General features: G+C 44.8%; 1 protein-coding gene across 1 annotated transcript; it reads right to left on the reverse strand.

The window, feature by feature from the left end:
- Window positions 1-11,600: 11,600 nt before the first annotated feature.
- LOC112785374 (uncharacterized) lies at window positions 11,601-12,884 on the reverse strand. Its single transcript, XM_025828847.1, has one exon. It carries the CDS (start codon window positions 12,882-12,884, stop codon window positions 11,601-11,603), a length of 1,284 nt encoding a protein of 427 aa, XP_025684632.1.
- Between the last annotated feature and the right edge of the window lie 319 nt (window positions 12,885-13,203).

The following is a 13,203-nucleotide window of genomic DNA, read 5'->3' on the forward strand; positions in this document are numbered from 1 at the left end:
TTTGTTTACTTCGAATGGTTAGTTATAGTAAAAGCATTTAAGCCTATTATAGACAAATTTGGGATATAATTAATATTTTTCAAAATGCGTCCCAAATCTGTCTGAAGTTATTGCGCATATTCAGATAGAATATGGACGAATTATAATTTTTGTCCAAAATGTGTTGCTAATCTGTATGAAAATTTTGGCGCCATCTAAAAATATTTTGGCGCCAAAATTTGGGACAAAATTTAGACAAATTTAGGACAGAATATATTATTTCAATATCTCCACTAAAAATTGTTCAACATTTGTCTTAAATTTGTCCGAAATGAAAAAGTCATTCAGACGGAATAAATTTCATTTGAAATTTTCGTCCGAAAAAACCCTATTTCTAGTAGTGATATATGCATAGATTCAGGATCAAAATGAACAGGTAAAGAACATTATTTTAAAACAGTAAGCATATTAGAAATAGCAGTATGTCCAAGTCTTTTATGCCACAATTCAACCATTTTATTATTATTGTGTTGAGCAAGAAATGCAGTAGGAGAATACAATTGAGTCTATGTGCTAGAATCAGATTTACACAAAGGATTCCTAGTAATATTGCAAGAATTTAAATCTGATCTATGAACTTGTAGATTATCAAAGCTATAGATTCCATTTTTAGCAATGCCTTGGAGAAGTAGCTCCCGAGAATTCTGGTCACGCACCAAACAAAAATGAGGCCAAAACTAAAAAAATACGTGATTGTCAGCTGCAAACTTGGAAACACTAAGAAGATTCTCTATTATAGCAGGTACATGTAATAAACTAGTCAATAAAAAATGAATTTTGCTATTTTTATCTATCAAGGAAGAAGAACCTGAAGCAGAGATAGAAGTACCTTGTCCATTACCTACATATAGAGTATCAGAATCTTGCATTGTTGGTGTCATAGTAAGTAGATTAGACGAATCTAGGGTTACATGGTGCCTTACTCTTAAATCGGGGTATTAGGATGACACACTTGTAGTGGACGGTATTAAAAGGTAAGCACGGGGTTGATGGAAGGAAGATGGAGGTGGTGGTGGGTACATGGTTGAGTAAGGAACTTGATGTGATGCTTGTGTAGAAGTCGAATCCACATTTTGAAATTTTGGATCAAAACGATGAAAGCAATTTTAAACAACATGGCCCTGCCTTCCACATAGTTGGCATTGTGGTCTGGGAGAAGAGTAATTGAATCTTCCACGTCCACAACCATTTCTTCCACCACAACCTCTTCTAAAATTACTGCCTCCATCTTGTTGAAAACCCTATGATGTTGGAGCTTGAGCAAGATTAGCCATAAGAAGGATTCCTTGAAGTTTCTTATTCCTTCCAATCATATCATCAAAAGTTTTGAGAAATGATTCAACCTCTGAAACCTTGTATGAGGAAGATTTAGACATGATCGATGTATTAAAAACTATATACTCTTCTGGCAGACTATCAAGAATAGCTGAGATATGATCATGTTCTTGAATCTTGTACCCAATAGCATATAAAGAATCTACTAATTGCTTAATTTTGTTAAGATATTCAGGAATGGTGCCAGTTTTCTTTACAGACTTCAGCTATGCCTTCAAGCTTTGTATTCTAGTCGCTGATGAATCTTCAAAGTAGTCATTAAGTGTATTCCATACCTCATAAAAATTTTAACAGTGAAGGATCTTATTCTTGAATGGTGTTGTAACTGAGGCAAGAATCCAAGTAGACAGTATGAAATCATCAAGTCTCTAATTCTTGAATAAAGCATTTTCAACCTTTATTTTCTCAGCAGCATCTTTTTCAAATTGCTTTGGAATCTTGGATTAGTACAAATGATCTTCAAGGTTGAGACTTTGAATTGTGAGAAGAACCTGGTGTCTCCAGGTATTGAAGTTATTATCCATCAATTTATCAGAAATTGGTGAAATTGAGCGTTTAGTGACAGATGAATCTGATAAGATGATTGACATGGTAGAAGAAAAGGAAAGAAAAAAGAAAAAAGAAAAAAAAGGAGAAAAAAAAGAGAAAGAATAGAGAATTATTCAAGAACTTGTGCAAAAAATAAGGATCGATAACCTGATTCACGCAAGTGAGAGGCTCTAGATACCATAAAAGCTTTGTATTGAGTTTTGTATAAACAGAACAAGATCATGATTAGACTATGCAGAACCAAATCAGAAAGAGATGGAACCCTAAACTTGTAGAGAAAACTGATATAATTGATTAATAGTGTGTCACATGTTTACAATGAATAATCCCCAAATATATAGCATACAAAGAAGAAAAAAAAATAAAAACAAAACTTTAATTCAAAGAAAACCTATTAGAAGCCATCCAACTAACTACTCTTAACAAAGACGACAACATTTAAGATTGTATTTAATTCAGAAGAAACAACTAAAGACTAATCAAGTAAACTAGTTTGTGACATCTTGTCAGTTGCATTTTAATCAACAACTAATCATTAATTAATTGATGATTAACATACATATGCATATGCTTAATTAATTAATCAAATACGCTACGTTACTAACAGCATTTCTGTCAACTTCTGTCAACTCTTATTTATAATTGTGTTTAATGGAAGTGTCTTTGTAGATGTGTCTAATAAAAATGTCTTTTTTATGACTGTGTTTAATAGAAGTGTCTTTATGTCTTTATAGATATATTTTGTAAATGTGTCTCTTTATATATGTGTTTAAAATATAATAATTAACTATTATTGACAATAAATTGACAGATAATATATTGGTACCCTATGCTTTTCATTAATTAATTGTTGATCATTTTCTTCACAACAAAAGCTCTCCTCACTAACTCATATGGTTGATATGCCTACATCAGCATAATATAATTAAGAGGCACCAAAGTACAAACTAAGATGGATTTTGTTAGAATCACTACTAAAACCGAACATTTTAGTTAAGAGGAATTATAGAGGGCTATAAGTGCTGGTCAAATATATATACTAAATTGTGCTGGCCCTTGAACTTTTCGCTTTAGTATATTAGGCAGCAGGAGCGTAGTCATAGCCATCATCGTCATCATCACCTTCCATGAAACTTGAATGATCATATTCACTATTATCCTCTTGTGGAAAGCAATTAGTAGTTGCAGGAGCATAGCCACCATCACGATCATCGTTTTCAAGCTTGTTGCAGTAAGGGGCAACATTAACCTTGGAAGTGGAAGACATTTTTGTAGAGTAAGTAGTTGAACGAACAATGCAAGTGTATGAATGTTACTAAATTGGTGCACTATTATATCTGTGTAAGAGGCTAGTGGTGTATGTGTTTGGATTGTTGTGTTGAGTTTGAATTGGTTTGGAAGAGAGACCACTCTATATAGAGCAGATAGATAGTGGGAGGACCCCTTTAATTTGGTGACTAGCCACGAGCCAAGCTTGTGGATTTAGGTTTGGGACATGTGCATCTCCCTAATTCCAATGATGCATGGTGCTTGGTTTCTGCGTCCACGTAGACCAATTCATACAACTCAGCATATACACGTTTGATTGGGAACATATAGAAGCCAGGTTGTTGATGTTGCTGGAGTGTGCGTGTCAATAAAGCACACACACAATTCTTCTTCATCAGTGAAAGTGTAAGCTTATTAGATATGTATAATGCTACTAGATTTGCGTTGGCCCCTAATTTAATCAATAACTGTCTGGCTTGTGTATCAAGTAGAATATAGAATCTTTATCGTTAATCATTTTTATCACAATTCTATTTTTTTTTTTAGATACTCCATTTTACTAAGGAGTATATCTAATTTTAAATTGATGTTCTATGCCTTTTAATTTCTTTTTTTTTTTTTTATAGAATTTACTAAATTATTTGAAATTATATTCAGATTCTCTATAGTTACAATGTATACCTTGATGTACACGATTACTTTATTTCTCCACATATTAGTTGAACGTAACTTTTTGGACATACATGTCAAAAACTTCTGATCTTTCATGTCATTTTAGTATAATTATCAGTAAAAAAAATGAATTACTTCTTGTTATTGAATAATAGGCTGCGTTTGTTTTTGAGAAGATGATAAGATAAAAAAGGACAGAGAAACAAAATTTTGTATTCTTGTATTTTGTTTGGTGATAAACTAGAACAAATTATGAAAATCTAATTTATTCTCATTTTTTTTATTTAAAAAATTTGAGAAGAAAAATATAATACTAAAAAAATATAATTATAAAAAATTAATAAAAAAATAAAAAAAATAAAAATAAATTGTGTCCCTTATTAGTGTCTCTATGTCCTTCCTGTCAGAATGGACACAAAATACACTAATTCAATATCTCTGGACACAATGTCTTTATCCATGTCTCATCTGTCAAACACGATTTTGTGTCTCCGTATCCCTGTCTCAGTGTCCTGTCTCTGAAAATAAATGCAGCTATAGTGTCTCATCAAAAATCACAAATATAAGTGAGAACTAAGCTTTTACAAGATTGATACATCTCTATAATATACTTTATAATATACTTGGTAAATATCTCATCAGCTGTTTTTGATATAGTAGCTTTAATTCATAAATATAAAAATGATCATTGCCACAATTATAAATTATCTTCATGTATTTTTAATGCAATTTCTATGACATCAATCCATTTTAGTAAAAATTTATAGTCTTCGTCTTTACTATTTCCATAAGAGTTTTAATTTTCCTATCATGTATGATTTGTGAATCTCCAATTCAAACCTAAGTGCATGTATTGTGTTCGGTAGGTCGGATACCGGACGGGTTGGGTTGATATCCTGATTAAAGAAGGGGAAGTCGTCTGGTCGCACGTCTCTGGGCTGAGGGTAGGCGAGGTCCCGAGCTCTTCGGATGTAGAGGGGGGTGTCACCTGCAAAGACACTCCGATGCTCAAGTCAGTGAAGTGTGCAGGCGAGTAAAGATTGAGTGGTATGTGACGTACCTTGGGGGAAGGGCAGGTCCTTCCCCATTTATACCGTGTCAGAGGTGGGCCCTGCAAGGATAGGCTCACCTTCTTCGAGACCTCCCTTGCACAGCTGTAGCGAAGCTGTCAGGGACGCGTGTCCGGGTCGGCGACCAGGCGCCCTGATCCCAGCCGTCCGGGTCGGGTGGTGCTCGTGTCGGGCCGGCCCGCATTCAGTTTGGGCCAGGCCGTAACAGTGCCCCCGACGCGCCGGCAACGACCGTAGGGATCGTTGGTGGCGTGTCATCTCCTTTCGTGTGTTGTCACCAGGTCGGCTGTCCGTGGAGGGGACATGCCCCTTGCGTACGTGTCCGTTCGTTGTTGGAAAACTCTGTATGCAAAGACTATTTTGCCCCCAGGTCTTTCGCGCTTCCTGGGTGGCAGTTTTAAACAGTTTTGCTTCGATTTTTTCCTTTCCCACTCTTACTTCTGCTATTTCCCCACTGTCTTCCTCTTCTTCACTCAAAAAATCTCAGAGCGTCGTTATAGCATCCCCGTACATCCTTCCTTCTTCCTTCTCAGTTTTTGCAACCAATTCAGGTAATCTTTGATCCTTTCTCTTTTCTGCTTCATTGTTGTGCGTCTGTTGCTTGTATTTGCTCCGTGTTCTAGTTGTTTCATTTGATTTTTGTTGGTAGATGACTTTTTAGTGCCAAGTAGATCCGTTAGGGGAGGGGACCATTCCAGGGTAGGCTTTTAGGTAGTTTGCATGATGGATGACTTTTAGCCATGCTTGATCTTAACTGTTGAATAGGACGAACATAGTTTCTGGGTTTTTTCTGGACTCCCGACCTCATAGACAAATGGAGTGGTACCCCCACTGTAGGTATGCCTCGCATCGTTTCCCGGGCTTCTCCTTCTGTCGCGAATTACGACCCCTACGCCTGGGTGACTAAGGATGTGAAGGACTCGCCAAATCAGATGGACGAGGGGGAGTATGACGTCTTTGTTCCCACCCCCACGAACGGCTGTACGAGATTAATTTCCACTCCCCTCGGGTTGCCGACTGGATTTGGTTTTACAAAGCCATGTTCACCCAGGTAGGCGTTTGCATACCATTTTCTGACTTCCAGATGGTGCTTCTTAGTCGGATATCCGTGTCGCCGTCGCAGCTTCATCCAAACAGTTGGGCTTTTATCCGCTGTTTCGAGATGGTGTGTGAATATCTCGAGCTGCCGATGTCTGTGGACGTCTTTCTTTTCTTCTTCAATCTTACTAACCCTTCTAAGGAGGGGAAAGCGAGGAAAGGGTTCCTGTTTTTCTGATCTGCCCAAGGTCGGAGGATATTTGGCTTGTTCGAGGACTCTTATCATGGGTTCAAGGACAAGTATTTCAAGGTCCGTCCCGTCAAAGGTCACCATCCCTTTTGGTTGTCATTGGAGGGGGAACGCCTCATCCCGACTTATTGGAGCTTCGGGGTGGGGTCCAACACTTTCATTAAGGTGACCTATAAGGGGATGTCCCCCGTAAAAAAGAGAATTGCCGACGTGTTGTGGGCGGTCTTTGGAAAGAACCACGTGAACCCCACCTCTTTATGGGCGAATGGGAGGTCACCAGGAGTTATATTTGTGAGCTGTTTTGTCTTATACTTTTGTGTTGTTTATCCTTTAATCTGTCATTGCCGACTTCACGACTGACGTATTTGTTTGTCTGTTGTAGTGGAGATGTCTGCTTCGGTTACCGGGCTTGAAGGTTTAGTTAAGACCTTCTTAGAGGATAGCGACCAGGAGAAGGCTGACGAGAAGGTTGCCGGGAAGCCGGAAGACCCTACCGAAGAGAAGGAGGATCAAGCTGTGCCTTCGCCTCGGGACGCCGAGGCGTCCGACAAGAATTCTGCCGAGACGCAGGCTTCTCCTATTCCCGATGAGACGGCTGGCATTGGGCAGTCGTCCTCTACCCATCGGGAGTATGACGATCTGAAGCTTGTCCCTACTCCCAAGAGGCAGAGGGCATCCTCCAGCCCGGAAGGAACTCTCACCGTGATGGAGAGGAACTTCGATGCTGGGGCCTTTATTGATAATCAGCTGATTCCTGGTACTGATGATCACTTTCTTAGTACCGAACTCGCGGGGCAGGCGAGGTGGATGTACCGCACCCTTCTCCGTGGAGCGGTGATATCTCGGAAGGCCGAGTTCGAGTTGTCGGGCATGCAGGCATTGTGAAGGAAGCTTGATACTGCTTCCCAGGCCAACAACGAATTCAAGGTCCAGGTTGAAAAGCTTCAGGAATAACTAGCCGCGGCAGAGAAGGGGCACAAGGATGCCGAGGAGAAGGTTGCGTCCTTTGAGAAAAAAATGAAGGTCTCTGATGCCACCGTCTCCCATTTAACCGAGCGGGAGATGACTCTAGAGAGCCAGCTTAACACCGCGCAAGGTCGGGTGGTCGCTATGGAGAAGGAGCGTGACGCGGCCGTCTCGTCGGCTGAGGCTGCGCGAGCTGAGGTGGAAGAGCTGAAAAGGAAGTATAGGGCGGTCAGGGAACACGGAAAGAACGCGATCTTTATGACCGAAGAGGCTCTCAAGGCCCAGGTGAAGATCGTGGTCCCTGACTTCGACACGTCGGCTATCGGAGTCTTCAAAACAATTCAGGACGGCAAGATTGTTGACATGCCCCGAAAGTGAACTCTTGTAACTCGCTTTTTATGTGGATTCGTAGAACACTTGTTGAGACTGTTAACTTTTTGTTATACTTTAGTGGTCACCTGGTCGGCTTATAATTATCGCCTTTATCTTGCTGTTTAGTAGCATTTTTTGTTTTGTTACCATTTTTTCGGTGTGGACTTATTGTTTGTGTCCGTTTTGCCGTTTGCGTTGGTAACTTTGGTTGAAACCGTCTTAGTCTTATTATTGCGGCCGTTTTTGATGGCTATGATTCGATTGGCTCTCGGGGTGATCAGTCCTGGGTTGCCGTTGAAGAGTGCGATGGTGTGGGATACATATTGGGGAATAGTAGATGGGAGAATTCAAACAAGTAAACATTAATCGTCAGCTAAACAAGTTTATGAACACAGTAGGCACTTAATGGAAGTAAATTACTAGAAATTAAAAGGTTATCTAGCTCGTCAGGCCACTTAACCGGTGTACCTACGCTACGAATAGAATCTCCTCAGGTTACTTGCATTCCATGTCCTCGAGATTTCTTTGTCGTCAAGTCTCTCCAGTTTGTAGGTGCCTTTTCCAAGCACTTCTCTGATTCTATAGGGACCTTCCCAGTTTGCCGCCAGCTTTCCTTCCCCTGGGGTCGGTAGCCCGACGTCGTTTCATCGCAGGACGAGGTCTCTTTCCTCAAACTCCCTTTTGAGGACCTTGGTATTGTAGCGTAGGGCTATTCATTATTTCAGTGCTACCTCCGACAAGTGGGCCATCTTTCTGGTCTCGTCCACCAGGTCTTTTTCCACCGCTTCTTCTACTCCCGTCAGAAGTAGTCGCGGGCTTGGTTCGCCAATCTCCACAGGTATCACCGTGTCGACCCCGTATGTTAGGCGAAAGGGGGTTTCCCGTGTAGAGCTTTGCTCGGTTGTTCGGTAGGACCAGAGGACCGAGGTGAGCTCGTCGGCCCATGGGCCTTTTTTGCTATCTAAACGCTTCTTGAGGCCTAGCAGGATGACTTTATTTGCGGATTCCACTTGTCCATTTGTCTGAGGGTGTTCGACCGAGGAGAACTTTTGTTTTATCCCCAGGCCGGTGAGAAACTCTGCAAACTTCTTGTCGGTGAATTGCGTCCCGTTATCCGAAATGACGATTTCCAGAATGCCGAAACGGGTTATCACCTGCCTCCACATGAACTTTCTACAATTGGATGAGGATATGCTGGCCAGCGGTTCAGCCTCTATCCATTTGGTGTAGTAGTGGACGGCAACTATGAGGTACTTAACTTGCCCTGGGCCAACCGGGAAGGGCCCCAAGAGGTCGATTCCCCATTGTGTAAAAGGTCGGGAAGACGTCAGTAGGCTCAACTCGGAAGCTGGCGCCCTATGGAAGTTGGCGTTCTGTTGATACTTGGCGCATTTTTTCACGAATTCTTTGGAGTCATTCATCATTGACGGCCAGTAATATCCAGCCCGGATGAGCTTCCTTGCTAGGGCTTTGCCCCCGATATGGTGGCCGCAGCATCCCTCATGGACTTCTCTGAGCACGTAGTCCGTCTGGTCGGGATGTAAGCACTTCAGCAAAGGTTGGCTGAGTCCTTTTTTGAATAGCTGGTCCTGTATGACCGTGTACTTGGCAGCCTCCCTTCTCAACGTTTTGGCTTCCTTCCCGTCCCCAGGGAGTTTGCCGTTTTTCAAGAAATTGGTGATGTGGTCCATCCAAGAGGGGCTCGTCTTGGTCAGGTGTGGAGCAACTGCGGATTCTTTCGTGATGCCTTGGATAAGGGAGCGGTTGTCGGTTCCAGGTTTCGTGCTCGTCAGCTTGGATAGGAGGTTTGCTCGTGTGTTCCTTTCCCTTGGGACGTGTTGGACCGTGACCTCCTCAAATTGTTTGCTTAGCTCTTTGACCCTTTCCAATTATTTTTGTAGCAGCGAGTCTCTGGCTTGGTAGCTTCCATTTGCTTGCGCGGTGATGACCTGCGAGTCGCTACATACTTCCAGCCTTGTGGCCCCGACTTCCCGAGCTAGAATCAAACCCCCCAGAAGGGCTTCGTATCCTGCTTGGTTGTTTGATATGAGAAACTCAAACTTAACCGATTGGTAAATAACTCTGGTCGGGCTTTATAGGATGATCCCGGCGCCCCCGGACATATGGTTGGAAGCTCCGTCTACATGGAGCTTCCACCGTGTGCCCGTGTCCTCGGTTCCAGTTACTTCTACTAGGAAGTCCGTCATTGCTTGTGCCTTAATTGCGTGTCGGGGTTCGTAGCTCAGATCGTATTGGGATAGCTCGATGGCCCAGGTCATCATCCTCCCCACCAAATCAGGTTTTTGGAGCACCTGACGGATCCCCTGGTCCGTTCTCACGACCACCTGGTGACCCTGGAAGTATTGTCGTAGTCTGCGGGAAGAGATCAAGAGTGCTAGTGCCAGTTTCTCCAGCTTGCTGTACCTAAGTTCTGCCCCTTGCAGCACTTTACTCACAAAGTAGATCGGTTGCTGGGCCTTCCCTTCTTCTCACACTAGCACCGCTGCAAGCGCTGCTTCTGTTATGGCTAGGTATAGGTAGAGTGGCTCTCCGGCTCTGGGCTTCCCGAGCACAGGGGGTGCTGCTAGGATTTCTTTGAAGTGGTTGAATGCCTCCTCGCACGCAGGAGTCCATTCAAACGCTATTCCCTTATTCATCAAGTTGAAGAAGGGTAGGGCCTTTGCTGCCGATGCACCGAGGAATCGGGACAACGTGGTGAGCCTTCCCGCCAGCCGCTGAACGTCTTTGATGCAACCCGGACTCCTCATCTGGAGTATCGCTTGCACTTTTCGGGGTTGGCTTCCACTCCCCTTTGGGTTATCATGAACCCCAGGAACTTTCCGGCCTCCATGGCAAAGGCGTACTTAAGCGGGTTGAGCCTCATACCGTGTTGTTGGAGGGACGTGAACACATTCTCCAGGTCGCTTAGGAGGTCATCGGGTTGGGCGGTCTTCGCAAGGATATCGTCCACGTAGACTTCCACCGTTTTACCATGAGATCGCTGAATATTTTGTTCATCAGTCTCTGGTACGTCGCCCCCGCGTTTTTCAGGCCAAAAGGCATCACCTTGTAGCAGTAGGTCCGTCCTGGCGTTATGAACGCTGTTTTATCCTCATCTGGCCGGTGCATCGGTATCTGATTGTAGCCGGAGTAGGCGTCCATGAAACTTAGATACCGGTACCCCGCGGCCGCGTCGACGAGTGCATCAATGTTGGGGAGGGGATAACAGTCCTTGGGACATGCCTTGTTGAGATCAGAGTAGTCTACACACATCCTCCATCTTCCATTGTGCTTTTTTACCAGGACCACATTTGACAACCAGGTAGAGTAGTCCAATTCCCGGATAAACCCTGCTTCAAGGAGGCTGGCCGTTTGTCTGGCCACTTCCTCTGTCCTTTCCTGAGACATTTTTCTTCTCCTTTGAGCCACTGGTTTGGCTTCTGGCCTGATGGCTAGGTGGTGTGACATGAGTCCGGAGTCTATCCCCGGCATATCGACAGGTGTCCAGGCAAACAAATCGCCATTGACTCTGATCATTTCCATCAAGGGCTCTTTTAATTCATGGGGGAGGTTCCTATTCACGAAAGTGAACTTGTCCTCCGTGTTTCCGACCCTAAACTTTTCCAGGTCTCCTTCTGGTTCGGGCCTGGGCTTATCGTCAATTCTGGCATCCAAGTCGGCGAGGAATACCCCCAATGCTTCCCTAAATTTCTTTCTTAACGAGAGACTGGCGTTGTCGCAAGCGACTGTCGTTTCCAGGTCTCCCCTCATAGATCCTACCGACCCTTCTTCAATTATGAATTTCATTACCAACATCCTTGTGCTGATGACTCCTCCTAGGTCGTTGATGGTCTTTCTCCCCAGAATGATATTGTAGGCGGTGGAGTCTCGTAGGATCACGAACTCCGCCATTATCGTTCTTCTCCCCTGGCTTTGTCCCAATGAGGTCGGTAGGGTGATTATGCCATCCGGCTTGATGAAGTGGTCGCCGAGCCCTACGACGTCGTGCTGGTGAGTCTGTAGGTCGGTGTCCTTTAGGCCTAAAGCGTCGAACACATTGCGGAACATGATGTTCGAGTCTGCCCCGTATCTACAAGGATTCGCTTGATGAGACCGGTTCCCACTCTGGCCGTTATGACCATGGGAGGGCTTTCTCTGACTTCGTCGAACCATTGGTCTTCCAGGCCGAATGAAATGGATGGGTGTTTCCTCGTGCTTCGTGCAGAGGATGAGGAGACCACCAGAACTTTGGCGTCTTTCCTGTGTGCCAACCTGGACCTAGGTGCCGCATTCCTAGCTGTTACCACGTTCACTATCGTGAGGCCTCGGTCGTCGTCCTCCGGTCCTTGGCGTCGCTTTGCTGCTTGCGTCCTATCTTCGCCGTCGTGGTCGCGATTCCGTTGTCTCGGCTCTCTAATGAGGTGGGAGAATTCAGCTAGCTTTCCACCCCTGATCGCTTGTTCTAATGCGTCCTTCAAGTCGAAGCAATCCTGTGTCTTGTGCCCATAGCCCTTGTGATAGTCACAGTAGAGGCTTCGGTTTCCTCCTATTCGTTCCTTTAGTGGTCGGGGCTTTGACAAGATCCCCTTTTCGGCGATTTGTTGATAAACTTCCATGATTGGTGCGGTGAGGGGAGTGTAATTGGTGAACTTCCCGACACAAGGAAACGGTCTGGGTGCCTTGCTCGGACCGCCGTCCCTGGCGTGTTCCTTTTGTCCTTCTCTGCTCCCGCGGTGCCGGTTTTGGTTGTAAGAGGGCTGCCGTTTGTTGGCGGCCACGACTTGGCTGACTTCTTCGTCGTTGATGTACTCCTTGGCTACACATTGAATCTCCTGCATGGTCCACACTGGCTTCGAGGTGAGGTGCTTTCTGAAGTCCTCGTTCATGAGTCCGTTTGTCAGGAACAAGCTCGCAACTGAGTCCGTCAGCCCGTCTATCTCCAGGCATTCGTCGTTGAATCGGTCAAGGTATTTCCTGGTCGGCTCTCCGAGCTGTTGGGTCACTCCAAGCAGGTTGATTGGGTGCTTTGCTTTTGCAATCCTAGTTGTGAATTGGGCTAGGAAGGTATGGCTGATGTCCGCAAAACTGGTCACTGAGCCTTGCGGGAGGTTATTGAACCACCGTATTGCAGGTCCCGCCAGGGTGACCGGAAAAGCGCGGCACCTTACCTCATCTCCCACTCCTTCCAGGTTCATCATGGCCTCAAAGGCCGTGAGGTGTTCCAGCGGGTCTTGCGTTCCATCATACCTCATGTCCGTTGGCTTGTCAAAGTGTTTTGGCAGCCAGACTTCGAGGATGGAACGGTGAAATGGGGTCACTCCCATTATCACGGGTCCCCGCGTTCTCGTTGTTCTCCCTCCGTCGTCCTCCTGACGAGTGTCCTCGTGGTGGTGGTCCGTCGTACGCCACCTCTCGTGCCTGGCGTAGATGAGGGGGTCGTGGTGCCTTCTCGCGCGACCTCTTTTCCCAGCGCTCTCGAATTCAGCCTGAGGGCTGGCTGTGCGTCTGGAATGGCTCCTTGAGTAAGAACGAGAGTGGCTTTGCTCTGGGGTGTGCTGGTCGTGTCCCCGGTCCGCTAGCCGGCGTTCCAAGTCTTGCATCCTGTGACGTAGTTCCTACATTATTCTGCCGTGGTTGTCGCCG

Source organism: Arachis hypogaea, chromosome 20 (genome assembly GCF_003086295.3).
Source record: "Arachis hypogaea cultivar Tifrunner chromosome 20, arahy.Tifrunner.gnm2.J5K5, whole genome shotgun sequence".
Lineage (NCBI taxonomy): Eukaryota > Viridiplantae > Streptophyta > Magnoliopsida > Fabales > Fabaceae > Arachis > Arachis hypogaea.